Here is a 1,077-nt window from a genome sequence, read left to right as displayed (position 1 = left end):
ATGAACACTATCTTCCCCTCGCTGTCAATCGTGGGAACCTTGTCGGACGACGCCGCTGATGGCTCACCGTTGACGAGAGCGACCTTAAACTCCTTGTAGGCAGCAATATCATTATGGGCAAGCTTCAGCATACCACCATCCGGTAAGAGCGATGCCGATGGCATACCACCATATCTTGCAGAAAAACGAGCAGAATAGTCTTTCAGCGAGGCTTCCTGCGAGCTGGATGTACTCTTGAGAGAAGACTTCGCACAAGCCTCCTTGATGAGAGATCTCACTTTCATTGCCTTCACAAGCCGTGATTGCTCAGCATCATCAGTCTCCTTAGCCGCCGCAGGGAATAATGAGTTGACCAAAGAGGTCAATAGTGGATCGTCTGACGCAAGACCAACGAGATCTCTCTGATTAGTGATCTCCATAGCAATGAGTCTCTCCACCACAGCGTCCAGAAGAACCTCTGGATAGTCAGAAGGCAGAAGCTGTTTAACTTCGTCATGAGTGGCGTTATTCATATTGGATTGGAGGAGGGAAAAGGAACAACTGAGCTTCCCAGGAATCACAAACCTCCTCTAATGGGACAATCTAGTCCTCTAATGTGTTCAAACCTCAGCGAAAATCAGCTATTAGCCATGAGCCAAGCTTAACAGGCTAGCATTCTAATTGTGAGGCGACACCAAATACACAAACATTGTGTCAACAGACATGCTTCGTCGCACAAAGCTTGTGCCACGAACCGATCCACTCTCGGATGGATCAGCAGGAATCCTCCTATTGAGGAGGCCGGCGGACAACGTAGGGCTCTCCAGAGACCAATCCGCACCACTGAGTGTCGCTCAGTGACCCTAATCACATGATGTCATCACGAATACGAGACTGGTGTCAGGAGGAAGATGCCACAGGCACTCCAGCCCACAAGGAGACCCACTCGATGGTGTGTCGTCCCTGACCAATGTTATACCACATCATGAAATTACCCACGGGAACATTCCGGGGGAAACCACTCAACGATGGTCCCCCCTGTATCCCTTTATCTTTACAGATCGCTCTTGTAGGAGCCGCACTAAGGCGGTCTCGACA

General features: G+C 50.0%; 1 protein-coding gene across 1 annotated transcript; it reads right to left on the bottom strand.

Annotated features, from left to right (window-relative positions):
* Nucleotides 1–278: 278 nt before the first annotated feature.
* Nucleotides 279–512, bottom strand: Pmar_PMAR011434 (hypothetical protein; the record flags this gene model as incomplete). Its single annotated transcript, XM_002775157.1, has 1 exon — nucleotides 279–512. A coding segment is annotated over one exon (234 nt), but the record flags the coding sequence as incomplete, so codon positions are not given.
* Between the last annotated feature and the right edge of the window lie 565 nt (nucleotides 513–1,077).

Source organism: Perkinsus marinus (genome assembly GCF_000006405.1).
Source record: "Perkinsus marinus ATCC 50983 genomic scaffold scf_1104296956496, whole genome shotgun sequence".
NCBI lineage: Eukaryota > Perkinsozoa > Perkinsida > Perkinsidae > Perkinsus > Perkinsus marinus.
The sequence above is the reverse complement of the archived record's forward strand: the minus strand, read 5'-3'. Positions and strand labels throughout refer to the sequence as shown.